This window comes from Toxorhynchites rutilus, chromosome 2 (assembly GCF_029784135.1).
Source record: "Toxorhynchites rutilus septentrionalis strain SRP chromosome 2, ASM2978413v1, whole genome shotgun sequence".
Lineage (NCBI taxonomy): Eukaryota > Metazoa > Arthropoda > Insecta > Diptera > Culicidae > Toxorhynchites > Toxorhynchites rutilus.
In genome coordinates, this window is record NC_073745.1 from 49,950,326 (window position 1) to 49,977,788 (window position 27,463).

The window sequence follows — 27,463 nt, forward strand, 5'->3', positions numbered from 1 at the left end:
TTCAACGATTAACAGTCTTCACCAGAGATGCCAACCTTCCTGATTTTTTTAGGGTTTCCCAGACGTTTTGATACGTTCCCTGACATTCTGACAAACACTCAATTTTGCCTGATTTTTCTGAAATGATCCTGATTCTTCCTTATTTTTGTACTTTTTAGTTTATCAGAACGAAAGTTATTCGTAAATAAATACTGGAATACTGTCAAAATTTTCTTGGTTGAAAATGATCCGGGCTGTCATGATAGCTCTCCGGCCGACCCATGTATATTATTTATATTGAATTGAAATACAAAGCTGTACCGAGCATCATTGTGGCTAATGGTCATTAAAAATCGACTGAATAAGCTTTTCCCAAATAAGTGAATTTGTGAAAATTCCGAATTATTTTCATTACGCACAAAAGTCTAAAGGCTTTTCAAAACAGTGCTAGATAATTTCATGAATCCGGAATATCTCAAGGTTTCATGGAATAATAACGGAATAAAGTTAAAGGAACAACATGACCTTGTATGATGTGTATGAACAAGCAGCCGCAATGTTATTGATGACGGAATACGTTTCAGAGTGTAATATTACCCAAGAGAAACTTTTTCGAATTCAAAGTAATTGATAGTTTATTTAACATTTGCTCGGCAGATTCAAAGTAGAATAAACTTTATTGGTGAAACTATCTATATAAATTAAAAGCACGGTGTCACGGTGTTTGTTGACGAACTCCTTCGGAACAGCTCGACCGATTTTGATGAAATTATGCAGAAAAAACTTGGTAAGCATGAGAATAGGCTGTAAACTATATGCGATACCGCTAGGATACCGATTACTAAATATTTAATACTCCAGTTTTTTTTTCTCAAATTTTGCTTCAAACAATACATATCACCACAAATTTGAGCCCACATACCCTATTTTCCATCGCGATCTTAGTAGTTTTGTTAAGACAATATTCAAATAATTTAACCGTCGATCGTTTCTCAAACAGAACAAATTTATCTGTGTTGTTAAATGACAGATAGTGCCAGATCGAACTTTCATCCAGACATTCGCAAGTAACCTCACTTCGTCTGGAGTCAGGCGTATCGCCGGCGAGCTGGAAGTATTTTCGAATGAGCACAATCAATTATTGAAATACTTAAAATCACACTTGCTTGGTTTACAAAATGACAATCACGTTATTGTCATCAATTCTGATAACATCTGCTGGAGAGCAGTCTAGATTCTAGATTCAGTGCGCAAGCGTTACGAAGGGCGTTAGAAGGTGTTTGCACAATGACGCGAGAAATTGTGATTCGAAGAAAAAACAATAATCTGGAACTCATCGTTAACACTAGAACTACCAATCGGTCAAAATGACCGGTTATAAAATTTGTTCGCAAGATTTTGTATTGAAATTTATTTTTATATTTTTCAATGATGTTATGACTTTTTCTATTCTATTTTCTATGTATTGATCAATATTATGAATTGTTTTGGTCTCTCACTTTCAATTTTTCTGATATACATATGTTGTATACCTATTTATATCGATCGGTCAAAATGACCGGTCGTGATTTTTAATGTTTCTAATTCCAAAATTGCTTATAAACAACGTCGATCTACCACTACGATGCCAGCCAATCCAAATTTCCGGAACAATTACTGCTTCTAAACCACAGAATTTGGGAGTTTTGTAGATTTTTTTAATATATTGTGATGCAATTTTATTTTCTTATTGACAGTTGTTGCATACGGTAGAAATAGGTAATGTTGAAATTAGCGCAGTTGAAATACTCACAATATTGTGGGCGCATGATTAAAAAAAAATACAGTTATAGTAGTTTACAGTGTAAGTAAGTTGTGAATATTTGTATTATATTGAGGGAAAAATAACAATTTTCTAAAAATATATTTTTATCTAGTTATAAAACTTAACCCAAGATTACCGAGACTCCCGAACATATCTAGAGTTTTAGAGGACGTAACAGATTCCAAAGAAAACTTTTTTGATATCGATCAAGATGTTTATGAAATTAAATTCTGAAATTTGACCAGTATCTGAAATATAGATCATAAGAAAAAATGTTTGTTTCTTCAGAGAGCAACAGTAAAGAGAATCAATTTACGTAGACCAAGAAGAATGTTGATATTGTCGTCATCTTCGGATGAGAATTACCGTCAACATAGCTATAATTTCTGCTGATGGAACTATCTGTACAAAAAGCTGAGTGCACTCCAGGAAGGATATAAATAAACAGCATTTTCAAAGCCATAATTGGAGGGGTGGAGTTTGTGTATATGTAAAAATACCTAAGTATATGTGTGAATATTATCACTCCTAACAATCGTCATATCCACAAACGTGGAAAAAGGAAGTCACGAATCGTTCATTTGGAGGGAACGCATAGCATTTTGTACTTTTGATACAGTGTACGATGAAGTGTTGCTCTAATTTACTCCAAACTTTGATCGATCGGCTAGAAAAAACGGCTGAACGTCTCAATATGAAATGTTCACAGAAGTTTAGGGGATACACTATGCTAAATATTTACCTGCTAACATTCGAATTTACTACACTATTTGAAAAAATTATAGAAGATTTTCTAAAATAGTATAAAAAAACGTAATTTTGACACTTTTTTAAAATTGATGTAAAAAGTTCAAATATTTTTTTGTCAAAGCAACAAATTACTTTAATTAACTTTTAATTAACTTTATAAAGAATTTATTGGAGTTTTCAAAACCACCTCTCCGTTTGCGATGTTATTAAGGGTACCTTTTCATTCAAACAAAAATATTTTTGCATGTAAAAGTCCAATATGAATGTTATAAGAATCAAATGAAAGCTGTTTAATAAGGTTGATTGGTATTGTTATTGAGTTGGTTAGCAAAATATTGTGTTAGTCTACAAAAAGTTCGATAAAACAGGAAGAAATCAATTTTTTATTACTTCTGGATAGTTTTGTCCACAACATTTACATACACCCAAATAAAAATATGTCCATAACATATTCTAAAACAAGAGGGGTTTGAGCTTAAAAATAATATGCATCCCATCATCATAAGTTGATTTCTCAAGAAGTTACAGCATTTCAAAAATCACTCTGTTTCTCAAACTTTTTTGTCGAGTGTATGTCTAAATAAAAATACAAATTAAAATACTATATTTTATGCAAATAGATGTATTTATTATGTACTTGCAATATCAGAATTAAATATATTTTCTCCTCTGTAAAAATTTTTCGAATTTTAATATTTTGATAAGTAAACATTACACCGGTCAAAATGACCGGTTTGGTAGAAATAGGTATATAACAACTGTCGGTAGTTCTAGTGTTAACGCACATCGTTCATACGACTCTCTCAATGTTCTTCTTCAATAGCACTAACGTTCCCAACGTTCGCCTTCTCATCGTAGTATTACTTGCGTCATTTTTAGTATTACTTAGTTGAGATTTTCATACTAAACCACACGCCTTGAATGTATTCTGAGTAGCAAGCTCTAGAATGTGTGTGCCACAATGCAAGTCAGAAGAAATATCTTATAGGAAAAATGCCCGACCGTTCCGAAAGAACAAGATAAATATTGCACAAACATTAGACAACGTGATTCTGTCACAGGTACCCCATTCATTATGAACATCATTACTCATTTTGAAATAATATTTATGAATAGCTATATCAGACGAATAAAATAAAGGAGTGCGTTCGATGGATTTTATTTGTATCGTATGATGTCATTATATGATGTCGTGAGCTGTACCAACAATTTATGGTCGACATGTACGCGACGGTAGAGAGCGAAGGACTGTGATTCCTACGACCTAATCAACATAAGTGGCTTGAGGAAGAATACATTCACTTGGGAAACGCTATCATGAGCAACGCCGTCAGAGTCAAAATTATCCGAATGGATTGCAATTTTGCTTTCTGAAATACGTTCGACTCAAGTCCAATCGAGTTGTGCAAATATGTCAACCTTCCGACGCAATTCGACATAGACAACATTGAGCTCCGTGTTCCATTTCCGTGAAGCAAAAATGCAGAATGGATGTTCGGGAGGAATAAACACGCTTATAAACCATTTTTTTAATGAAAGCTATTTCTATATATCAAAAATGTGTTCGATGTGAAAAAGCGACTCATTCCCTGTAAATGGGGGATAAATCATGAACGAAAATTTTGTCTGAAGATGATTTTATGTTATGTAGTTTTGGTGGTAATGCAAGGAAAATTATAGACAAAAAGTTAAGTTAGGGTAAGGACTATGTCTTGTATGTGTTTAAACGATATCGACTGATCATGAAATTCGATCGAGTTTCAAATCAATCGGATTCCGGAATATGAATAACTGTTCAATACTGTTACCGCAATAATGGTGATTAGAAACCTTAATTGCCTTGCATGGTAAATGGAATATCTACAAAGCGTTGTCATAGAGATTTCACCAACGACGCGATCGTAAGCGTAGGCGAATATATAATATATCATCGAATAAATACTGATTCACAAATCGTGTCATTCACAAACATCAACAACACAGACATATTGTAGTTCTTTAAAACTTTCAAACACGCTTAAAATACATTAGCTATGTTTTGGTAGAACAACCTTTGCCGGGTCAGCTAGTACTAAATATAACTATTATCGAATCAAATTAGATCAACATTGTAAAACACTTAACAATTCAACTACCGCTGATAGACTTTCCTCATTTCAAAGTATTGAAGGAAATTCTGAAAATTGATTTCCCAGCAATTCCCTGTAGTGATGCTGTAGGTTTTTGGGAAAAATATAAACGATCATAAGAACCCTGCAAAATTCTCTCAATGGCAAAAACCTCAACTCTATGACCAGCACAAAAAATACGAAAAAAAATGGTTGGGAGTATACAATTTTTAAGCTGCATTGAAGAATACGAAAGATTGTAGAACAAAATAATAAAAATGATATTTTTATAATTTCGAGGAAAACTAGCTTGAAGTTTGGTGCTATAAGGGGTTTTTTATTGAGAATTCAAAACAATTTCGATACGCTATTCATGCTGCATGTGTGATTTTCCAAATCTAATAAATGTTTTATGTAGCTTACGAAATGCTTAACCTATTACAATCAATAACTCGAAAATTTTAATTTTGCGACTTGGTTCCCTCTGACTTTACACCGACCATATGTAAGTCCGCTTTTAAAAATGATGTTTGTGTTTTAATAAAAATCGCCACGGACTTTCCGGGCAACCCAAATTGGGCTATCCTGATTTCTTCCTGATTTTTATTGTTATTGTATATGTTATTTATTGAAAATTATAGTTATCAACTCTGGTCTTTACAAATCGAGGTTCTTTAGCTATAAGGGAAAATAAGAATGGATGCTACGCTATTACTATGTGAACTTTTGGTTGAACAAAATTGACAGCATACGGAGGATGCACCGATGTGCGTTGTACTTACTATCACTGATGAGATTGGTATCTAATTTGCTGAAAAAGACTCCGTACTCACCCTCATACACCGTTGTGATCCCGTACTGCGTCTTGCTCATGCATCCGTATCCGGTAATGTCACCATGATACAGCTCTCCCTTGTACGTCCGCTCGTTCCCGGTCAGTTCCCCGATCCCATCGATCTGCCCAACCTTCCAGATACCCTCGTACTTCATCCGACCGTGCTTCGCATGTTTTTCGCTGAACTCGTACGGACTAAATCGGTACACCGGTTGTTTCGCCGTCGGATCCATCTTGAGATTATGCATCACATGCGACTTCAAACTGTTCAGCCAAAGCAACTTATCGGCGAAGTTCAACGTGTAGCACCGCAACACCTCCTCCGGCGTAATGATGTTGATCATGAAGCGAAGCTTCTCCTTGTGGCGACTCTTCAACGCATCCGTTACCTCCGTTGATATCCAAACCAACTCCAGTGGGTACGCAACGATCTGCGATCCAACCAGATAGCACAACATATCGGAGAACAGAACCATTCTGGGAGATGTGGAGAAAATGTTTACCTCGAGCAGTTTAAGGGGAACATCCGACGAGTCCAAAATAACCCTTCGATGGGCTTCCTTGAGAGGGTACCACCGGATGTTCTCCTCGCGGAGCCAAAATTCTTTCGTTGTTTTAGTCAGTTTACCCATCTCTTCGCTAACCTCTTCGTTCATAAACTTGAGCCATTCACTTTTGATATTGAGCAAGCGGGTTTCCACCGCCTCACTGAGCGATTTGTTTGTGTTGACTAGAACCTCTATCAAATCGATTTTGTTCTGCACATTATCCAGGTAAACTTGTAACAACTTTTGCTCCGGTTCGTGCATCAACCCGAGGCAATCACTGTCGCAGTAACATTTTACGATCAATCTGTACAGATAGTGCAACTCCTCGTGCATCAGCAGGGACACAACTTTGGTCAGATCGTTTTCGAGCAGATATTTGCGGAGAGATTTTAAATTAAGCAGCAACATGTAGAAGAGTCTCGTGCAGGATCGGTAGAAAAAATGTGGCGAAAGAGTATTCGAGGTTTTTTTCAGTGTGCTGGAAAGGTTGTGTTCTTTGAAGTGTTTCAACAGCGATTGAACTGTGGTTTGTTCGTTGGTGTATATCCGTAGCACTTCTCTGTTGATGGGCAGATGATTTACCAGAATTAGACTGTCGCTGGCTAGAATCATCGGGACGTCCTCTAAATTGTGCACGCCTTCTTCGCCGAACAGATGGCACAGTCGCTTCCTGTCACCACATTCGTAGTTCAGGCTGCTCTCGTCGGACTTCACATCGTGTATCCTCAGATCACTGGTGAGCACATACGTCTGGAAATATCCGCTACTCACGTCCAGTATATGTTTGAAACGGTTGAGCAAAGTAGGAGTACTAGCACTGCAGAGTGTGAGATTGGTATCGAGAGAGGCTTGATTCTTGTTGGTGTCACCCCACAGGAAAAGATTACCTTCTATTGTTAGGGCCGACGAATAGTCGCAACATGTGGCTATCTTGTCAACATTGTACAGCTCAAGGTGGATGATTTTGTCGCGCCGGATGTGGTCGCCCGTACCAAGTTGGCCTGCAAACAAAAATTTAAACAAATTAATATGAGAATATCTTTAGTTTTGATTTAACTTTTTTCTCAATATTTCAAGAAGATTAATTAATTTAATTTAGATATAGCCCAATAAAATAACTTTAACATCAAAGAAAACTTCCCAAGGTATTGAAGAAGTGTTAATAGAAGTGCTATTAAATCTTTAATTTGTCTAATTTGTAGCAAAGCTGTAAATTTTTTTTAGAGGAATTATGGGCAAAACCAACACCCAAAAGAATTTCCACATATCAGATCATCAGATCTATATCAGGGGTAGCATTCCGCATTCCGAAACGAGTGATTTTTGTTCGTTTCGATCACTTTTGCCATTAAGGATCTCGAAGCGAGCTCGAAACGAATGAAACGGATAAGGCAGTAGTAGAGTTTCGAGCTAAATTTGGCATTACGTAACATTGTGTTCGGGTGTTTTTTAGCTCGAAACGAGAACAAATGTCTCGACAAGAAATAATAGATCGTCGTATGCGAATGTGCTAATGAAACCTAGTTTTTTTTTTACTATATCTTACATCAAACAAAAATTTGATTGCATTTCTTTTGTATAAAGTATAAATACAATACTTTCTGTATGTTGCAGAATTAATTTCATGTTATTTTAGCACTAAGAGAACTTCAGTGATGTATATTTTTGTAATTTTAATTAAACAATGTTGTATCTAATTCGATCCATTTTTCGCATAAGCTTCTGTTCAACATTGTCATCATTTCATTGAGCACTGGTTGAGCCATACCCTGTAAAAATTTTCCTCCTACATTAATTTGGAACGAGCCACGGGGCAGAAGGTTCAAAGCGGTTGTTAATTTTAAAGTTGCAGGAATAACAGTGCTCCTGAAAGTTGGTTGGAACACGCTTGCATCAGAAATATTTTGAAATGCCTCTCGGTTAAGCCTGAAACACTCCCGAAACCTTGAAACAAAAGAATAATTATTATCATTCATATCAAAAACGTGTTCATGTGTTCCCTTGGCCGAGTGGTTAGCGTCATAACTAACATGCCGGGTGTTCGGGTTCGATTCCCGTTCTGGTCGGGGGAATTTTTCGTCAAAGAAATTTCCTCCGACTTGCACTGTGATTACGCGTATTCTAGAGCTTGCCACTCAGAATGCATTCAAGGCGTGTTATTTGGCATAGAAATCTCAACTAAGTACTAATAAAAATGACGCAAGTAATACTACGTTGAGACGGCGAAGTTCCTCTAGGAACGTTAGTGCCATTGAAGAAGAAGATCAAAAACGTGAATAAGATAAACTCCCTAATTTTCACTTACAGATACACGGTTATTGTTATTCCTCAGCTCCCGCCTCTGTGGAATAATCATGCTCTCTTCTTCACTCAGGGCTCGGCATAGTCATAGTCAACTGGGGATAGTCGGCTGACTGACTATATCGACTATATCCTTAGTCAGTTAGTAATGGCTTTTGGCTTCTTCACGCAGTTTCTCCGCCAAAACGACTGAACAGTCAGTCGGGCGTTTAGTCGCTATCTCTCTCTACGACTCGACTATATCATTTCATTCTTCCCAGTCAAATTGTCCTCATTGCATTTTGAAGTGACTTTCTCCACAACGAATTCGTTCCTCTCTCTTTCCCATGTATTTTTATGCATGCATCGATGTTGTTCACCGTGGTTTGACAAACGCTACAGGTGAGCTAGATTTTTTGTATCGTACACGAAAATTACTCACACGTATAAAATAGTGTGCTATGTGTGAACTATTTTGCACGCCTAATACTAACTAATACTAACGCGAGGACCTTTATAGCATATTTGATAAATGTCTAAGTTCGTTGGTTTGAGTTCACGATGGGTAGAAAATAAACCGTCCATTGATGGGGTAACTACTTGCTTGCATCAGGGATCAAGTTTTCGTTCCTCTTTATATGGACGTACAATAAGATTGCATACGGGGATACAAAATTAGTGTCAGGGGGAAATGGAAATGTGGATTGAAGTCAGTTGAATGAAGAGGCAGATTTGTATTCATTAGTCGAGTCAGTTAAAATTACCACAGACTGGACTAGTTCACTAGTCATCCTCGCTAGTCAACGCTAGTCAATTCATTTTCTAATCAAGTCATTTATTTGTTGGCGGTGACGGCCGAAGCAGCTCTAGTCGCAAGGCGTTGTACTATAGGCAGACCGCAATGTCAAAACTGCTGTTGGGCCATTGCTCGTGAAAAAACAAATTTGTTTACAAAACAAATCGTATCTTTTGGTGACAGGACGTTTTGACGTAGGACTACGTCTTTCATTTCTATACCGGGGTGTAGAATCAAAGTTTCGAAAACGAAAGCGTTACGCCGGAGACCAAGATTTTGAGTGTTAATAGCTCCTAAACAACTGAACGAAATGGTATGATAAACACTTCATTCGAAAGATAAAATGTCTACGCGTTCTATACTTGTTACTTTCTGATCCAAAAACTTGTTTCAATAGTCTTAAATTTGCTTTCAAAACAGGCTATTCAAATCACCAATCGGTATATAAGCGAGCGCCGCTCGGAAATCCACTCAGTTGTAATTGAACAGCGATTGGAGCATGTTGTCGCTGTTGTGGTGAAGCTCTTCATTTATCATGAAAGCGCGGATGAACGGTGTCACCAAGAGCCTATTTGTGCACCTTAGGCCAGAAGGGAATCCATCAGGAGGAGAGTGATGCCACAAACGGTTCCCCGGGAAGATCTCGAAGCAGCCGCTACACACACACACATACACACACGGAATTCTTTCCGTTTGGATGCCATTCAGCATCGAGAAAGATCCGAAAAATAATCTGCCAGTTCCTCTAGGAATTTAAAAATACATTCATGTGAAAGAGTTTATTTTAATGTTTTCTATCCATGTAACACTGTGACCAAATATGTTTCAATCAAGTGCTATTAACAGATGGTTATCGAGTTAGCATTAACCACTGGTGGGCTTCCAGCATCGAGGAAAATGTGGAAATATCTAATCGTTACTGAAAATAATCTGCCAGTTCCTCTGGGAATTTAAAATTACATTCATGTGAAAGAGTTTATTTTGATGTTTTCTATCCATGTAACACTGTGACCAAATACATTTGGTTTTGTGATTTTTCAATCAATCGCAATTAACAGGATAGCTTCTGAAGATTATTCTTCCCCATCAGTAGGATATTTCCGTATCCAATATTGGATGCATAAAACCTTGTGCCTCCAACGTAACGCTCTTGTTTTCGAAGTTCTCCAAATATTCATTCATTCAGAATGAATTCAGATTCAACATCAAACAAATGATCTCTAAATCAACGATAGTCCTACGTCACCCTTACGGTTATACCATAGATATAACCCACTTCCTGTTTTTAGTATATCTTTTCGCTTTTAGCCGCGCAATCAATGCCTTTTATTCCAAGCAAGATTTATTCTGTTTGGCTCCCATCGGCGGGGAAAATAGTACTATCAGCTTACGGCGATGGTGACAAGAAATAACGCTGATTGTTGCTCCACTGATGTCGCACAGGGAGGAGGAGAATGCTGTGCATATATCGGGAAGGAGATTACCAGAAGATCCGGGAAAGGAATCTTACAAGTAATTGGTTTTGCATAAAGGCTAGCGCAAAATGAGGTTTATAATGATTGCAACAGGTTCAAATAGTAAATAATCTCTTTTAATATGTTTGTCGTGTTATACCGTCATGTTCATGAAATTTTATGAATTTTCTTATAATTTCCAACAATTTTTTTGATTAATTGAAGTCTGTACTAAGATAAGAAAAGATTTTTTAGTTTCGCTACGTTTTGTATTAACCAACATGTCTTCGAATGTTTCGTAACGTAACTCCTAAACATATGTCTTTACCATAACGATGTATTTAGAAAAGTTGTGAATTCATAAAATCTCATGAACATGATGGTATAACACGACAAACATATTTAAAGGGCCTATACTATTAAAAAGACAATAAATTACAAATATTTTTTAAAATATCGCGAGAATGGCTGCATTTAGAAGGAGATTGATAATAACCTTTTTTGTTTTAAATCACATCAGGATTCATAATTTGTGGCTAAAAATGATTGTTAACATACAAAAATTCGAAGTTTCGAAAATTCATAAAAATTCGATGTTCCACAAAGTTCGTCAAAAATAGTTTTACCATCTTGGGCCCATTTTTTAAATTTTCTGCATGACTTCTATTTTGTATGAAAAAAAAAATAAATAAATAAAAAATATGTATTTTGGATATTGCAAATTGAATTTTTATTTTGTAAATAAAAAAAGAGTACTAATTTTTCTTCTCAGTGTACATTTCTTTCAAATTCAACCATCAATACTCTATAACTCTTTCTAAGACACTATATCGGTACGACTCATAATTTTTGAGATATAAATTATCAAAGATTTCTCTTACTATTACCTGAATATCCATCATTATTTTCGCCTCCTAATGAAAGCACACGAAACTTAATGCCGTCTACGCGTATATTCTCTTCAAAATCAAAATCCGAATTGGATTACGATTCCAATAATACAAAAGCAAAAGCAGCAGGTTTTCCATTTTCATAGTCTTTATTTTTAGATTTTCCAAAACAATACTCGGAACTTGCCAGTTCAGCATAGTTGTATTGGTGAACCCGAGTGCGAACCCGTGAAACATCCCAGTGCGGAACTAACAGCTTTCGGGGCGAACCTAGTGCGACACTAGGTTGAAACTGAGTGAATAGAAAAACGTCTTGACAGCAGTTAGTGTGGCACTGGGGTTGAAACTGAACAAAAACGAATTCGCTATAATTGACTCACATTTTTTGAGATAGAACTACGTCTTTCAGGAAGGGTGCCAAATCACAAAACAGGTCACGTTTTTGTGAAATAAAGTTAACATTAATAAGTATTTTCACAGCGAACAAATTCTGATAATTTGCACATCAATTGAATCGTAAATTCTTTAAGATTTGTTTGATATACTATACAGTACAATCTACTAATGCCTAAACAGTTTAAATTAATGAAAACTGGAAGCATTTTCATTTTCCCATACATTTTTTCAGCCGATTTGTGTGCATTCCCGAACAGAGCTGTCAATAACGAGCAACCGATATATTTGTTTCTGCCCGTTTTCAACATATTTGGTTTAAATAAGCCATCCGCGATTTGAAGTCACACATTCTTTGTGAGCCACACCACTTCTCGTTTGGTGATCATCGAAGCAACATGGTTGCCGCCGAGCGTCGGGCAGGAGAGGATTGTTTTCTTGACGGGTGAAGGAAGAGTATGGAGTAGAGTTTCTTTCCACAAGGGCCCTTCTCAGGGCTAGAGGCGGAAACCGAAAATAGAATAGAATGAAAACACAGATGCGAGTGAGCTAGCATAACACAACGAGCGGATATCATTCATGCCTATTGCTGATTTCACTAGAGATGGGCAAACCGTTCACGAACGGTACGAAAGAACTAGTTCGCCGAAAAGAGTGAACGAGCGGTCGTTCTATTTCAAAGAACGATAGTTCTCCCCACGAACTGATTGCGAGCGAACGGTTTGTGAACGAACTGATTCCGTAAGAACGGTTTGCGAGTGAACTGTTTGAGAGTGAACTGTTTTTATGAACGAACTGTTTGCGAGTGAACTGTATGGGAAAGAACTGATTGAGAGTGAACTGTTTGGGAACGAACTGTTTGAGAACGAAGTGTTTGCGGGCAAATTGTTTGCGAACGAACGAGTGCAGCTGAACTGATTTACGCTGGGCGGAATGGATAAATATAACGAGAACGCTTGTAAGGAAAATAAAACGATTTGTCATTTATGAGCAAAATGCGTGTAACGCAGGGTTTATTTTATTAATGTATTCTCTATTTTGGGTTAAAAATTAAATTAGATATCATACACTTTCTAATTATCAGAAAATAATCTGGGGGAAGCTGGGGCGATTCATGGATTAAGTAAACATAAAATTTTATAGTGTGGGTATGTTGAGAAAAAAGTTTTTTTGTTGCTTTCAATTCATTGTTTGGCCTATTGCGTGAAACTGTGTCTTGTCCAAAAAGAGAATATGAAAAATTGCACATATTTTGTGCGCATCAAATTATTACATAAACTTTTGTCGACCGATAAACATATTTTCACATACAGTTTGCGACTTTTAATGAAGCAGTTTATCTTTCCCCACTAAATTTCAAAAATATAAATCCCATACGTACACTATCCAATCCAACGATATCAATATTGATGCTGCTGTCTATTGATGTTGGGTTCCAGCCAACATTCTATGTTGTTCTTAATGGTTCCCGGAATAAATCGCCACAGAAAACGACTGCAACAGAAACCACCGCTTATAAAATGTGTAGTAGGCTATAAATATTGTGGCGCGGTATTGTATTTCAAAACAAGAATTAACCGGGCAAACGTATCGCCCCAGGCAAACGTAACGCCCCGGGCAGACGTATACCGTCCGACGCTCGCTAGAGCTCGGTCGGACATTGCTAAAGGATCGTATCCTATGTTTCAAACTAACCGGGCAATCAGTGGATCCCAGGTTTGCGTGCGAGACACCGCCGCTTCCGACGGCGGGTCGGCGGTGGACTCGGATTGCGTCATCTTGGCGGCATGGGCCGCCTCGATTCCTTATCCTCGCCAAATGGGGACTTCGTCCCCATTACATTGTCCTCAGAATAAATTTCGAAAAACGAGAACAAGAGAATAAATTTATAATAGAAATGTGAGGCACATGATGTTTTTCCCGCGCCAAATATTTCTAGCCTACTACACTTTTTCTAAGCGGTTGTTTCTGTTGCAGTTGTTTACTGTGGCGATTTATTCCGGTCACCGTTCTTAATACTTATGACAGACATACAACTGTACTAGCGTTGTACTTCGAAAACTGTATGTCTGTCACCATTTACATCGCTAGAACCATGCAAGCAACTCGGTACAATCGCTGTACCTGTACCGACCTATTTTACCGCTGTACATGGATACAGTTGTACTGTGCGCAACTCCATACACGGTTAGTGGTGGGTAGCATGAACAAATCGAATCAAAACACTTGGCAAACATTCTCTTCTCTGACTTTCTCTTGAGTTAATAACTCAGACTGGAAATTTGCTTGTTGTGTTTGATAGTTTAGACGCTGAATAAAAACCTCTTTCATTGAAGTATGTGTTGAAAATTGGAAAAATTCTGATTGTCAGTTTGACATATGGTACAATGTACAACCAAAGTATGTCTGTCATGGTACGATAGTACCTGAACAACGCTGTACTCTTACAACTAGTGATCCCCGATAATCGTTCGATTAATCGATTAATCGAATACTTTCTACAGAAATCGATTATTAATTGAACGAATACCTCACAACCAATAATCGAAGCGAACGAATAATTTACGTCGATTAATCGATCCAAACTCAGAGAGAAAAAAACGTACGGCCGCTGCAGTTTTATCCTGAAAACAAATCATTATCTTTGACGCTCCCCTAAGTTCGTAAACGAAGCTCAATGCCGTCAACGTGAATTGAGCTTCGTTTACGACTTTAGGGGTGAGTAAAAGATAATAATTGGCTTTCTAGCAAATGAGAAATATTAATAATCTAACTAATTATTTCTCTCAGTGTGGCGATTAATCGATTATTTGGGCCGATTAATCGTACCGAATAACAAACTGCTGAAAACTATTCGATTAGCTGATGAACTATTAATTTCAAAAATCGGGGATCACTACTTACAACGCAAGTACAGCCGTATGTCTGTGCCTGGTATAATATCGCTGAACGAAAGAGCGAAAGAACGGTTCAAAAGAACTGATTCACTTAGATGAACGGTTAGTGAGTGAACCGTTCATCAAAGTGAACTGTTTTGCCCATCTCTAGATTTCACACAGACAGACACAGACACAGCTCGAGACAAGGAGAGATAGCCCTCTGTACCGAGGTGTGTTACGACAAAGAAGATCAGAATATGAGAATTGTTTGTGCTAGTGCGGATATGGGAAAGTATCCAGAATTTTGAAATATAGATATACACTGCATTTATTTAGATAAACGTATATTTCATGAAAGTATGCTTTCAAATTCCAGCAGGGTAACCTCACTGTTGCATGTTGTGGGGCTCGATCACATCTCAAGCGAAATATAGGAGCAAAAGGGTTCATAGTTTGCGTTCGATATTTGAATGGGAGGCTTGCCCCTCTAATAGTCTGCTAATAGTCTTCGATTCTACTCGACTCTTTCGAGTCGACTGAAGTAATAAAAAATTAAATAGCTAAAAAGTTATTTCAAACATTTCGATGCATTCTAAAATAATATCCGAAGTGATAAACAAGTGGATTGAATAATATAATTCCGTAGTTCTACGTCGAAAACTGCGGTCGTGTCCTAGATACAACCCATTACAATTTTTTGGATTCGTCAATATTGCAGCGATTGATGCAACATGTTATTTTCGCGTAAAAGTAACAAGCACATTGTTGATCACGCGAGCAGGAAACAAAAACAAACCAAGCAATATCACCATTAGCTCACTATTCGCTCACTAAGAAGCTTAAAATAGCCAACATTTAAGCGAGCGTGAGAAAATTTTCATCATTCACTTTCTTCATTTGCTGACTAACTGTTGACTTGTCGTGTTCGCCAAAGAAGGATTAGCGCATATATATCGCCATAAGCTGCGAATCTCAATCTCATTGTCTAAATGTTTTCCATCCATCGAGGTGCTACGCGACTGTATCCCACTGTACTTAGGTGAGATTATCCGCGCCTATTTTTACTACCCTCAGTCGAGGCAAAACAAATTAATGCTGTTATGTAACGCTTATTTTGCCGGTCTCTCAAACTGCAGCATTGCGAGAATGAGCCAAGTTGGTGAGCTGGGAGCGGGTGCAGGAAAGGGTGGTGGTGGCGGTGGAACCATCCGAGAAGCAGGCGGATCATTCGGTAAAATGGAAGCAGCTCATGAGGAAGAATACTTCCACAGGCAGCAACGAGAACAGCTGCAGAAGTTGAAAACAAAAACGGAAACCGATGTGTCGAAAACGCAGGAAGGCGCAAAAAAGTAAACATGACGCTTCATTATGAAGGACTGAGTTAAACATAAATCGATAATGATGCGCTCTCAAGCGTTTGTAACAATTATAAAGTATAATAGTCTCTGACTCACCTTTGTTTATCTTTCCAAAACTTGCGACTCCAGTCTCATGAATCATCTGACCGTAAACTATCAGTGAGTCGATATTTAAGTTATACCAACTATCTGCATGGACGACTTTACGATCGAAACTGAAGTCAGCATTGACGAAGATATTTTTCCAGTCCGCATATCGTTGGCTGTTTGTTTCATCCAAACATAACCGATCGTAGAATGGATCCTTTTTACAATCCGCGAATACTTTGGTTGACTTTTGACTAGACAGTATCACAAAATCGATTCCAGCGGAGATTTGAACCACAGTCTCCGACGAAATATCTTCCACTGGTGACAAACTTTCAAAATTTAACAAATTCCCGAAATCCCCCTTCGCATACAGCTCACTACCCTCCGCACTGGTGAGCAGCAGCCCATTGTTATTGCAGCAAATCTTCTCGAACCGGATCTCACTCCCATCGAAGAGCTGTGTCCACTCTCCAATCGATCCGTTTTTACCCTGGTACACTTTACCCTCCGCTTTGCACACAAAATAGATAAAGTTGCCTTCGGTGTCGAAATCGACAACATTTTCCCGTAAGAATTGAAACTCCACAGTCCTCTCCCGGTTGCGATACTCTGCCAGGTACAGCTTCCCATCGATCGTGAGCAGCAAATGGTTCTCTCCGCAGACTCTAAGCTTGCTGCCGTACTTTAGTGGGTGTTCCGAATCGTGAACTACAATTGTGAGACGACTTCCGTCGGATAGTTCACCGTAGGCGGAAATTCCTGCCGCCATCGTAGACAAAGTCCAGTTGGGTTTCTGCTTCAGCTCATATCCATATAACTGTTCGTACAAAAAACCGTTTTGGTAACTCCTTCCGCAAGCACATACAAAATCACATTACCTTGATAGGATTAACACCTTTGTTACGGAGGCAGATTGATGACTCAACGTGTCTATGCTCGGTATTCCCCTGATGTTCTGGTTCGAACAGTTTAGTTCTAATAACTGATAAGATTCTATCACTGTCAACACATTCTAACTATAAGATAAAAAGCATTTATTACGACGACATAACAATTTCGAGAAATTGCTCACTAACACATCTGCTTGAAACGAATGTGGAAAAATAATGGAAGCAAAATATTTTTGTTCGAATTCCTTCTTTTGGTTTATTTTCTCACGCTTCGATCATCTGTCACGTTTGCGCAGGGCTGGACATGCACATGCACATGCACTAAATGTGTTGCAAAACAATACACTCCGAGAAAACCAAAAGGTTGATTACATTAGCTTTACGTTTGTTTCGTATCATGAATCATAAACCGAAACCTCGATTAAACTGTTAGTAAAGCAATTTATTTTACTAAAACATGACATATTGGGTTAATATCGGATGATTTCATGGTCATACTTCGGGTAAGTATTGATTTTTCATTGTTGATAGAAGAAGACTAATAACAAAAAACAGTAGTAACTCAACGCGATGAAAATATCACATACAAACCTCTGGACCTGGAAAAGGCACACAACAGGACATGTATCCCGTTAGTGCTGAAAACTCTGGCAGATTGGCGGGTAGTCTGTAGATTACTACACTTCACCAAGAACTTCGTCACACACCGAACCTTTGAAGTTAAAATTGGTAACATCAGCTCCCGTGTTTTCCACGAGGAAATAGGAGTATCTCAAGGTTCTGTTCTTGCCGTCACCCTCTTTCTCGCCTGTTCCAAGCTCTACCGGGGGAGTCTTCGTGTATATCTACGCGAACGATATTCTTCTGATTTTAGTGGGTGGCACCCACACACGTATGATTTTTGATGCTGTATTGGCGAACAATTTTGAGTAAATTCCATCGAAACTAATCTTTGTTTCAATGCAGCAGTTCTTGTCATTAAATTTCACTACTTGCAAAAAGTACTGGGATGTTCTCACGTGACGAGTAAACTACTCGGCTGAATATCCTAGAAATTCCGCATGATATTTGAGAGTTTGCGGGCCTAATGTAATCTGCTTTAACGAATATCCATCGATGGCTAGGTTGTTCTACAAGTTATCTAACGATTACGCTGCATACTCTAGATGTTTCTAGTTCTTCTAGCTTCTAGCTTCTAGTTTCGGGTCCCTTGTTTTGAGTTTTTCGTCAAAGAGAGATCCGTAATTGTCCCCGGCCTAAGAGTTTATTGCATCCCAGACCGCATATAATCTAGGGTGGTATACGACTGTGCCGTCTTACCTCACACAAAACCAATACCATCCAAGTAGGGAAATAATTTGAAAATAAAGTAAAAATGTGTAGCTTTTGCACATGATAGGTCGCACATAAATTCGTATCAAATTACAATCGTATAGAATATCAATCAAAGGATGCATCATATGTATCCGAAATCGCATAAAAAACAAAAACGATCAATTTAGTATCGTGAATACGCACATTCTGTTCATTTTATATAGCATTGTCGGGTCAAATCGCATATCTGTGTTAAAAGCATCGTATATCTTAATACGGCTTTATATGCGTATAAAATATGGTATATACGTATATCGCCTGCACTTTTGCGTGTTTTGCGTTTTGCCAGTTATATGCATCATATATCATCCGAATGTGTGTTGGATGTATGTATATCGCCTCCAATTATGGATATCCATACTGTCAGCACCGCTGGGCAACCGATCAACTGTGGGATTGGAGCCGTCAGACTTGGGTCGTATAGAAAGTTAAAAAGGAAAACAAAACAAATTTACATTATTACTGGAAACGTGGAAAAAATTTATTCAATCGTAATCTTTGAAATTGGTATAATTTTTTAAGAATTCTGCTGTTTAGCTGCTTGAATTTATATCCGCTTAGGGCATTTAACCTATTCGTTCGAGGTTAGCAGCATCCAAAGGAGTACGGCTGTCGTTTGTCCGAGAAACCGTGTCCTTCATAAGCTAGTCCATAAATAGCTAGCGCTGAGGCAGAATTGTGTAGTGAAGAAAGAGAGCTGAAACTAATCTTTTTTGAGCTGAGCAAATAAAACTCTGCTACAAGAAATTAGTGCCTTTCTCTGTCCGTGCCCGAACACATACGATTTGATGTTTGCTGAGAAGGTTCTTCTAAAGTAGGGTTCGGATGCATTCATTGAAATTCTAATGTTAAATTTTCAGTTTTTACGACTGAGTTCATGAATTTTTATTTTTTAGGAATACTATAGAGAATGTATCTTTATTATTCAGTCCCAACATTCAGGGAAAGGATACCTTGTAATAAATAGTTTCATCGCAATATGAGAAAGTCGATAAGCTCATGAAGAAGTGATTATCAGCCATTGTTACATTGACTTCGCGTTTGCGAAGCTAGAATGACGGCACCTATCAAAGTTTTAAGTATTCGTGAATCAAATGTACATTCTTTCATATAAGCACATCCGATGGTAATTCTAAATTGTTTAAAATTGAATGGAAACAATTATTCGACCTTCTTTGAACGCTTAAAACGCCCAGACATTATTTTGGTTCAGAATTTTGTTCCCACTTTCATAAAACGAGTTACTTTATTACAACAAATAAATAAATACAGAAGTGCTAGTTTTTATTCATTAGTTTTATTTTTATAATGTATGTCTTTCTGAAAGTTAAGCATTCATATTAATTCTCACTTTACGCACACGGAATACAAAGCTGAAGCCGTAAATGCGTTCAAAAAATATCGGCTCAAATCTCGCCGTGAAATGTTCTGGCTGTGTTGCACCCCTGTGGCTTATATACTCAGAGCGATTGTCAAACTACTTTCAAAACATTCATCACGCTGCGCTTCAGGTACAGGCAAATTTGAAAATTTTTAGCGCTTAATAGCCGTGGTAACACAAAAATGTCGAAAATAAAACACACAACCGAGAAGGCGTTGGAAATGCTTCGCACTCTGCCGCGGGTGTCTTTGGCAAACATCCGGGATAATCCAAATTCAAAGAAACCGGTGAGCTGATTTCTAATGTTTACATAATCGGCCTAGAGGAATTTATTCGAAACTGTTTACTTTGAAGCAAAAACGGGGTCGTGGCCAACACAGTGGTGACAAGCACGGTGCCGGCAATAAAGGTTCGAACCAGCGGCAGAACTATATGCGCGTGGGTTACGAAACTGGGAACACGCCGTTCTATCTCCGCTTCGGCTATGAACCGTATTACAAGGGACATCATTTGAAGCGAGAATATCCGCCGATCACTTTGCACCAGCTGCAGATGTTGATCGATACCAACAGGATCGACACCAGTCAGCCGATCGATCTAACCACGATTTGTAACACGGGGTTGTTCAATATACGGCCGGATCAGTTGCATTACGGCGTTCAGTTGACTGACGAAGGAGCGGACAACTTTCGGGCCAAGGTGAATCTGGAAGTGCAGCATGCGCCGGAGTTGGTGATAGCCGCGATAGAGCGTAATGGTGGCGTTATCCGGACTGCCTATTACGATCCACACAGCTTGTACGCTATTGTAAATCCGAAGAAGTGGTTCGAAAAGGGAGTACCGATTCCTAGGCGAATGTTGCCTCCGCAGGATGCGGTGGATTATTATAGTGATCCCAGAAACCGTGGTTATTTGGCGGATCCTGAGCAGATTAGCAGAGAACGGCTAGTGTTGGCACAGAAGTATGGGTATGAACTTCCAAAGATTGAAGAGGATCCGCAGTATGAGATGCTAACGGCGACCAAAGATCCGAGGCAGATATTCTACGGATTGAACCCAGGTTGGGTGATAAGCTTAAAGGACAATGCTATTATTAAACCAAAGGAGTAGTGTTGTAGAAAGAGAAATGATTAAACAAATAAAAGAGTACAACATTTTTTTTTATAATTCATTTAATTTTACAGGCTCAGTTAAGGTAAACCATATTGGTTTGTCTAGTCGAAAATATGGGTAGTTTAGCGCACCTGTGTCAAATCAGATATTCAAATGTTTCCACACATATAAATAAAATAGTGTTTTTCATGATTTACAGAAGTTTGATAGGATGTTTTTACGATTTCACATGTTTTAAAGGTTTTTAACCCTTTCACGTACAACATCGAATCTCACTCGTGGTGTATCGATGTGAAATGGATACATGCTTCAAGCGGTGACCGGAATAAATCGCCACAGTAAACAACTGCAACAGAAACAACCGCTTAGAAAAAGTGTAGTAGGCTAGAAATATTTGGCGCGGGAAAAACATCATGTGCCTCACATTTCTATTATAAATTTATTCTCTTGTTCTCGTTTTTCGAAATTTATTCTGAGGACAATGTAATGGGGACGAAGTCCCCATTTGGCGAGGATAAGGAATCGAGGCGGCCCATGCCGCCAAGATGACGCAATCCGAGTCCACCGCCGACCCGCCGTCGGAAGCGGCGGTGTCTCGCACGCAAACCTGGGATCCACTGATTGCCCGGTTAGTTTGAAACATAGGATACGATCCTTTAGCAATGTCCGACCGAGCTCTAGCGAGCGTCGGACGGTATACGTCTGCCCGGGGCGTTACGTTTGCCTGGGGCGATACGTTTGCCCGGTTAATTCTTGTTTTGAAATACAATACCGCGCCACAATATTTATAGCCTACTACACATTTTATAAGCGGTGGTTTCTGTTGCAGTCGTTTTCTGTGGCGATTTATTCCGGGAACCGCTTCAAGCGTATGATGTTCGTGGACTGCTTCGACCATGTAAGATGCACATGTTCAGCATAGTAACGGAACGACTCGATGTGCTCGTAATTGGGCCGTGCTATTGTAAAATATATCGTACGGCAAGCGGTTGAAGTTCACCTTCTATTGGTGTCAAAGCGCCCCAGCTAACTTTTAATCAATCACCAGATAATTATTTGGCAGGTATTCAGACTTCTTCTGGATTATAACACTCAAATATTGTAAACGTCATGCTTGCACATCATTTGGATCAGATTAACACATTATAATCATGTAGTTACCACGTTGACTGCCACGCCAGTCACCGGTGACTGACAGTATAACATATGATAATAAAGGTAACTAATATAAGAATATAGATATATAAAATTCGATTTTTTTTTCAAAAATGGTGATTTCTAAAACCAGACAAACCATGATAATTTTTTGGACAAACCATGATCAGAGGTGAACAAGCCATGATCATAATTTCTCTTTGAAGAAAATCGTTAAAAAACATTAAAACGGAGCAATTTTGCATTTTGCATTTACTAATTGCGTGAAGTCACCCAAAATCGAACAAACCAACATCATTTACCTTACAATACGTTTTAAGGAGTAAAATTCTTAACTATATTTTTATTACTACAGGCAAACTTTTTTTTGCGCGGGGGATAGGGACTGCACAAAAAAAGTCGCATAAGAAATCGTGCAAAACTTCACCAGCAGCTTTAAAAAAAACGTGTTCGGTACACATTTAGAAAAAAGTGTGCGGTTTTTTTGTGCGGTAGATAGGGACCGCATAGAAAAAGTTTCCCCCAAGAAAATAACTCAAATCCACGCCATTCACCGTTCAATTTCCTTTTGTTTCCCTGCAAGCAACACTCAACTTTTTACTTCCGTTCTACGTAAAGATAGTCCCATTTGATATCTGTCCTTAGGTGACATGGTTTTTTTTTTACGCGGATTTTCCAATAAACGCGGTTTTTTTTTCACACGGATTTTCAAATTAACGTGGATTTTCAATTAACGCGGTTTTTTTACGAGGTACGTAACCCACGCGTAAAAAAACCTGGGTGTATTTGAATATTTGAATGATTCCATAAACCTTATTAGTGGCCGTTTCAAGTGGCTCTACTCTGACATGAAAGCGTCTAAAATAGTATTCTTGATGTTATTGTTTCGTATATTAATTCCTATTATGTAATTTCCATTTTGCTTATATCAGACTACTCCTCCACATCTCACGTGTACCAAAACCCCTTTTTACAATTGTTTATATGTAATTCCTTCAATTTAGTGTTTCATAAATCAGTTCGAGAAGCAAAGCCGCACAATAAACTCATGATAGTTCGAGTTTCAACTTACCCCGATCTCAGGACAAGTTGAAACATTGGATGTGAAAACTAAACATATTAAAAATCCCTATTTTTTATCGAAAGACATCTGTTATACCTTGTATATGCTGCAAACTGATTTCAATTTAGTGATTTACTTTTGGTTCTATCTGGTGAGCCACAGTTTTACAGGATCCTGATTAAATGATAATCTTAAGAACCAATATCTGGTGAAAACGGCGAGAACCAGCCAAACTACAAAAAATGTTTGCCGAATTATCAATGAGGTTTGGCATTGTCCTGGAGGGATACAACCCCCATCATATTGGATACTTCTGGCGTTAAACTCACCTCAGAAGTGCTTAGATGTCATCTGGACAGCTCTCGAACACCACTGAAAGCTGAGATTTAGGTACTTCAACAGTTTCTTAAGGGGGTATTCTGTTGTAGAGACACGAATTTCGGACGTTTTTTCGAACTCCGTAAAAATAAAACAAAGAATATTTTTACTATCCATTATATCATTATTCGTTTATCTATCTTTCAACAATAAAACAAAAAAAAAAAATTCATAATTAGAATAGTTACATGCTGGTGAAGTGAGGGTGTTCAAAAAAAAGTTGTGCCATGGCGTACACGATTCCAGTCCTTCTGGTTATCTGAAACAAAAAAATCGAACAGATTCTGAATCAGTAAAGATGTCGCTATGGCATGAACCTCGGACAAGTCAAAAACATGGGTTTTAACAAAATGGCGGCCGTTTGAAAACAAAAATGCTGTTTAAAACGTTTTTTTTTGCGTTTACCGATTTTTTAAAAATAGTTAAATTAAAAAGTTATAATTTTTTATTGGTTCATGCGATAGAGAGATGTATGCAGATTATTTTCATATAAATTTGACATAAATCGGTTCAGTAGAACTTGAGATATCGTGTACGCCAGTTAGAAAAAAACTAGTTCCGAGAGAAACGCGTTTGAAGTTCATTGTGATGGCCGTAACAGGTTAGATACCACATCACTAAGATGGCTCTAACTAGGTAAATAATAGGATTTTCGATAAGTCCTTTCTAGAGTATATTCTTGAATGCCTAAACTACAGAAATATGGTAAAAAAAAAATTTCGATTTTTTCAGATTTCTAGACTAGAATACCCCCTTAAGCCAACTAGCAATTGAGATGTTGGCATTTTCCGAGCAGGGCCTATCTTACGGGTCCGGGGATTCCATCTGGGAGAGTAGAAACTCGTAACACAGAATTTTTTTCCAATCCAACCAGACACAGTGTATGATTTCTTCGAGGCAAAAAACGATACGTGTTTTTGTTGTGTTGATGAAGTGAATCGGAATCAAATGTTTTTGGTCAAATAATATGTACCTCATCCATTGCAGCGTTTCATGAGACCAATATACACCAGGTGCTAATGAACGGTGGTTTTGGATATCTGTAGTGAATCTGTATTGCAAAAATTACTTCATGAAAAAGAGCATCACTGCTAGGAACATATCTCCAGAGATATGGCCCATGCATCATGTACTTTTTCATTCAAACAAAAATAACTTTGTATTGGAAGGTCCTACAGGAAAATTCTTGGAATCCAATGAAAACTAGTTGTTAAGGTTAATCGGATTTTTTGTTGACTTATTTAGCTAAAAATCCCGAAAAACCTTGAAATAATAGAAAGAGATTGGGTTTTTATTTGTTCCTATATTTTTATTCACTACATTCACACACATCAAGATAACAATGTGTCAGTAATATATTCCAAAACATGAAGCTTTGAAATGATGTATGTTGGTTTTTCACGAAATTATAACATTTCAAAATCACTTGAAATTTTCAACTTAACAATTTGTCTCTCTAATTTCTTTGTCGAGGGTATTATGCAATAGTAACATTCTTCGATTGTGTTTTCATCCTAGTGGAATACATGATTCTCTCCTACCAATGGAAATAAATCGATCGCTCTCAGTTCATATGGAAGACTTTCAGAATACACATTTCAGGGAAGAAATTCATGAAAAATATGGATGTTTGATGCACTTAAGTAGCACTTTTCTAATAAACACAGAATACTGAATGGGCGGAAAGTTCAATAATTCTTGGAAATACAGCTTGAAAATTTATCGTGTCCACGTGGATATTATCTAAACCCCTTCCTCCCTCACCGTGGACAACCGTGAACATTTTCGCGACCCCTACCCCCCCTAAAGTTGTCCACGTGGTATGTGGACAGCCCCTTGGGTAATTTTTGAGTTTTCAAAAAACTCAAACTTTGACCGCTGTGCGACACTAGTAAATGAAGTCCGATTGAGCTGCTATTTTGCACAGGGTAGTTTTTCGTGGGAATCAACATTCCTATAATGTTACAATCAGTAACAATGTTTTGGGATCGATACCAGGTGTCTTGGCCAGATTCCAGACCAGAAAAATTGGATTGATACCATCTCGAATTCTGCATGAATCTTTTCACTGTTGGTCGAGCATTTTCAAACACTTTTGATGCTTGGTCAAAGAAAATCCGTTCTCGATGGCCTGCGTTGCTCTTTGAAGCTCCTCCTTCTCCCAACGTTGTCTGTCCATCCTCTTTTTGTAATTCAGCGGCATCTGGAATCAATTAGACCAAAGAAAAGTCTCAAATCTGTAGGACCAATTCACCCCACAGAAACGTGTCCATGTCACCCCATCACTTTCTATCATGTATTGTGATCTCAACACAATACTGTCCATTTCGCCCCATCAGTACATTTTTTTTTAATAATTTAAAATTTCCACTCACAAATGAATATACTTTGCCATACGTACCTAATATCACTTCTCTGTTAACACACAAACTGGAAAAAGCCATCAGTGAATTGAATTTTTATATTAAACCACTCAAAATGCTTAATATCAAAGCAGCTATAATTACATCCGCACGCGGAATCATGTATAATTTTCAATTTTTTGTTTACTCTTTTAACTTTTGATCAGTATTTATTGTCTTAGGGTGGTTTCAATATTATTGAATAACATGTAGAACATGTTCTCATTAACAGAAATTTGAAATTCAAAAATAAATATACAAATCAATCACTTGTCCATATTACCTCGCTGTCTGTGTTACCCGCACTTCCCCTACGATGGAAACTACCTAAAATCACAATTTTCTTCATAACATGACCAGATTACGACTGATTTATGCGAAGGATGTATTCAAAATCATTGATCTTTGTTTCAAAAAATCGTAACTCAAAATCCAGATATCTCATTAAAATATGATGTTTAACAAAGATGTTGGAAAATTAATTAACTGTTAAAAAAATCTTACACAAAAATTGAGATATAACGAGATATAACCAATTTAAACTATTGGGTTGGGGAATAAGTAGCGTAGCTTTTATTCAAACAAAAAACAATAATTATATCAATATAAGTTAATCAATTATATATTCGCCGCAGTTCATTTTTTTGCCAATTCCCGACTGGGGCTAAGATTTGTTTGATATGCTGTATAATACAATTCTCTATTTCATAAATGGTTCAAATTACAGAAAATGAGAAGCATTCCTATTATTCTATACATTTGTTCTGCCAATTTGTGTGCTTACCTGTCTATGCTGTCAAAAACGAGCAACTAAAGTATCAGCAAGGTACTTTATTCATATACCACTGCGGATCGTGCGCTCGAAATGAAAATGCACCGTTCTTTCTACGGACGATGTGAATAGAGAAAATGTTGCAATTTAAGCTCAGTCCTTGTTCAATTTATTGAACATAAACAATCGCTCCGCGATTTCAGATCACTATATTCACGATTTATCAGTCATCCAGCTGGCGATCGGGCGTCAGCGAGGCTTTCCAAGTGTACATGAAAGTACATGAAAAGGAGAATTCGTTACGGTACAGTGATTTTAATTTCAATAAATAAATAAAAATAAATTATAAAAAACATATAAATAAATTACGAAAACAAAATCCATTCTTTTTTTGCAATTGTAAATTATATAAAGACTAGTTAATTGGTTTTAGTTTGATATGTTGATCATTTGAATCGGTCGAGTACTTCAATAGTTATGAGTTTTTTTTCTTCCAAAATATATATTTTTATCAAGGCTCATGTGGCGTTAGCCTCACGGGGCCGGGAGTCCAATACTTTAATATGTAACCGATTACTCGCGGTTGGTTCGAGGTTAGTATTACAAGTGTTTTCGTAATTGGGATGTTGTTGTCTCCAATGCTCTGTACGTGTGCCCGACATGGGATACTTCCTATTGGGATGCAGCTGACCAGCAATGCCCCCCTAGTCTGTAACCCATATCTAGCGTGGTGCATCTTTCTCGACTCGAGGAATCCAGGATAGAATGGTC

At 37.7% G+C, this 27,463-nt stretch overlaps 3 protein-coding genes across 3 annotated transcripts in view; 2 read left to right on the forward strand and 1 right to left on the reverse strand.

Moving 5' to 3' along the window:
• The window catches only part of LOC129764995 (alsin homolog), a 38,464-nt gene extending 21,189 nt beyond the window's left edge, over positions 1-17,275 (reverse strand). The window contains exons 1-3 of the mRNA XM_055764723.1: positions 17,043-17,275; positions 16,171-16,981; positions 5,475-7,025 (exon numbers count right to left, since the gene is read on the reverse strand). Coding sequence (XP_055620698.1) covers positions 5,475-7,025; positions 16,171-16,933 — 2,314 coding nt within the window. The 5' untranslated portion in view covers positions 16,934-16,981; positions 17,043-17,275. The remainder of the gene's footprint in view (positions 1-5,474; positions 7,026-16,170; positions 16,982-17,042) is intronic.
• LOC129764997 (ATPase inhibitor mai-2, mitochondrial) lies at positions 15,595-16,165 on the forward strand. The gene is made up of 2 exons (XM_055764728.1): positions 15,595-15,755; positions 15,853-16,165. The coding sequence occupies exons 1-2, from the start codon at positions 15,706-15,708 to the stop codon at positions 16,067-16,069; spliced, it is 267 nt and encodes an 88-aa protein (XP_055620703.1). The 5' UTR covers positions 15,595-15,705; the 3' UTR covers positions 16,070-16,165.
• A 2,629-nt stretch (positions 17,276-19,904) lies between the features above and the next one.
• LOC129768979 (39S ribosomal protein L15, mitochondrial) lies at positions 19,905-20,980 on the forward strand. Its single transcript, XM_055770939.1, has 2 exons — positions 19,905-20,096; positions 20,164-20,980. The coding sequence occupies exons 1-2, from the start codon at positions 19,992-19,994 to the stop codon at positions 20,917-20,919; spliced, it is 861 nt and encodes a 286-aa protein (XP_055626914.1). The 5' UTR covers positions 19,905-19,991; the 3' UTR covers positions 20,920-20,980.
• Positions 20,981-27,463: the final 6,483 nt, after the last annotated feature.

Excerpts from the sequence above, each read along its gene's own strand:
- LOC129764997 (XM_055764728.1), top strand. The coding sequence starts at position 15,706 with ATGTTTTCCATCCATCGAGGTGCTACGCGACTGTATCCCACTGTACTT. Across the intron at positions 15,756-15,852 it reads CTGTATCCCACTGTACTTAG|CATTGCGAGAATGAGCCAAG; the intron begins GTGAGATTATCC and ends CTCAAACTGCAG.
- LOC129768979 (XM_055770939.1), top strand. The coding sequence starts at position 19,992 with ATGTCGAAAATAAAACACACAACCGAGAAGGCGTTGGAAATGCTTCGC. Across the intron at positions 20,097-20,163 it reads ATCCAAATTCAAAGAAACCG|CAAAAACGGGGTCGTGGCCA; the intron begins GTGAGCTGATTT and ends TTTACTTTGAAG.